This window comes from Rhinoderma darwinii, chromosome 3, assembly GCF_050947455.1.
Source record: "Rhinoderma darwinii isolate aRhiDar2 chromosome 3, aRhiDar2.hap1, whole genome shotgun sequence".
In the NCBI taxonomy this organism is placed as follows: domain Eukaryota; kingdom Metazoa; phylum Chordata; class Amphibia; order Anura; family Rhinodermatidae; genus Rhinoderma; species Rhinoderma darwinii.
In genome coordinates this window covers 26446988-26449395 of record NC_134689.1, presented here as the reverse complement: position 1 = coordinate 26449395, position 2408 = coordinate 26446988, and the positions used below count along the sequence as shown (strand labels likewise).

Genomic DNA, 2408 nt, shown 5'->3' with positions numbered 1-2408 from the left:
TCACCTCAGATTTGAAAAATGAGGCTTTCAGGAAGGTCAAAACTGGTCGCAGCGGGAAGGGGTTAATCAACAGAAAACGACTGCCCCGAAGGCTTTGTTCATTATGTTGTCTTCTTACTGTCCTTTGATGCCAACCAACCGCTGTCAGGCAGCGGGCATGTAGGGTATTTGAGCCGCCTTCAGGCCATAACCCGCCAGCTGTGACATCTGCAAGAAAGAAAAAGACCGAAAAAAAACGCAGTATGCAAAGGTACACCGGCAGAGCATAAACAACCATAGCACATCAAAATACATGCACAGAAAACAAGGGGAGGGAGGACGGGTTTAACCTCTTGCTGCAGCAGAATGTATGAGGGTGTTATGCCCTTTAACCCATCCTTTACCCTTATACTACGCCCCCCTCCCCCCTTAATCTGTAGCCAATTAAGCTCCTGGGCATTTTTCCATTTTAAAACATCCTCCTCCCTTCTCCTTGCATTCCCTGGCACTCTCCCTATGCGGTTCCCTGCCGTCAAACATCCCCTGTGGTAATAGTAATAGTATGACTGTAAATTTCTAAAGCTGACTTGAATTTCCACCAATCAGAGAGCAGCACTGACCAGAAGAGCCAATTAGAACCACCCCTGAGGTAATAATCAGGCTGACTGTGAGGTCATGACTTGGAATTGCACCAGAGAGCAGCACTGGGTATAAATAGCAGCCGCCGTCTGCTCTGCTCATTCTGGATTATTGTTTTATGCAGTAGTCCTTTTGTTTCTTGTGAACATGTCAGAAAGAGAAAGTCTGAGAGGAAAGAGAAGAGCCACAGCCAGGAGCAGAACATCCAGGGCTGGCCTGAAGTTTCCAGTTCGCCGTATACACCGCTTTCTGAGGAAACGGAATTATGGCAGACGCTTCAGTTCTGATGCTCCAGTGTTCCTGGCCGCTGTGATGGAGTATATGACTGCAGAGATCCTGGTTGGCGCCGGCATCGCAGCCCTACGTCGTAATAGCTGCCGCATTACACCTCGTCACCTACAGCTGGCAATGCATCGAGATGTGGAGCTGGACGAGCTGCTTAAAAATGTCATCATAGCGCAGGGGGGCATCGTGCCTAAGATCCAGGCCGAGCCCCGCTGGTACGTCCAGATAAACCAACGCTCTCCAGGCATCTAAAAGCCTCTCTTATTGACCCAAAGGCCCTTTTAAGGGCCACCCACATGTACTAAAGAGCAGATACCTGTGTTATTATGTGTGCTATTATGTGTGTTATTATGTGTGTTATTATGTGTGTTATTATGTGTGTATTATGTGTGTGATTATATGTGTTTTATTATGTGTGTGTTGTTAATGTCTGTGTTATTATGTGTGTTATTATGTCTGTGCTATTATGTGTGTTTTATGTGTTATTATGTGTGTGTGTTGTTATTGTGTGTTATTATGTGTGTGATTACGTGTGTTATTACGTGTGTTATTATGTGATTGTTGTTATTGGTTTGTTATTATGTGTGTGTGTGTGTGTGTGTGTGTGTGTGTGTGTGTGTGTGTGTGTGTGTGTGTGTGTGTGTGTGTGTGTGTGTGTGTGTGTTATTGTGTGTTTTATTATGGTTGTATTGTTATGTGTGTTATTATGTCTGTTATTACGTGTGTGTTATTATGTGTGTTATTACGTGTGTGTTATTATGTGTGTTATTACGTGTGTGTTTTTACATGTGTGTTATGTGTGTTATTTATATCTATTGTTATGTCTGTGCTATTATGTGTGTTATTATGTGTGTTATTATGTCTGTGTTATTATGTTTTGTTATTATGTGTGTTATTATATGTGTTATTATGTGTTAGTGTGTTATTGTGTGTTATTATGTTTGTATTGTTATGTCTGTGCTATTATGCGTGTTATTATGTGGGTTATTATGTCTGTGTTATTATGATTGTTATTATGTGCGTGTTAGAATATAGATCAGAGATGCAGGCATACAAGTCCCCTAGTGGGACAAAAAAAAAACAGTTCATAAAAAAACTGTCAAAAAATAAAAGTTTCAAGTTAAAAAACCCAAAACTGCCTTTTTCCCATAATAGGTATTTTATTACTAAGAAAAATGCAAAAATATAAAATACGATACATTATACTATATAATTGGTATCGCCGCATACGTAAAGACCCAAACTATAAAACGATGACGTCATTTATCTCGCACTGTGAACGCTGTAAAAATACAAAAAACAACGCCAGAATCATGGTTAAAAAGTGTTTAAAAAGTCAAATTTGAAAGTCAATGAATCCGTCTTCTCATCCATATTTGTCTGACAACGTCATTGCATTATGAACATTGTGAAAATGCAGAGAATTGCTTTATATCTCACAAGATATTGTATTCATGTACCCGTTTCATTATTTTTCATGTATCTAGAAAAAAAATAAAACAATA

At 39.9% G+C, this 2408-nt stretch overlaps 1 protein-coding gene across 1 annotated transcript; it reads left to right on the top strand.

Moving 5' to 3' along the window:
• Nucleotides 1-765: 765 nt before the first annotated feature.
• Nucleotides 766-1155, top strand: LOC142750331 (histone H2A-like). Its single transcript, XM_075859327.1, has one exon. The coding sequence runs from the start codon at nt 766-768 to the stop codon at nt 1153-1155; it is 390 nt and encodes a 129-aa protein (XP_075715442.1).
• Nucleotides 1156-2408: the final 1253 nt, after the last annotated feature.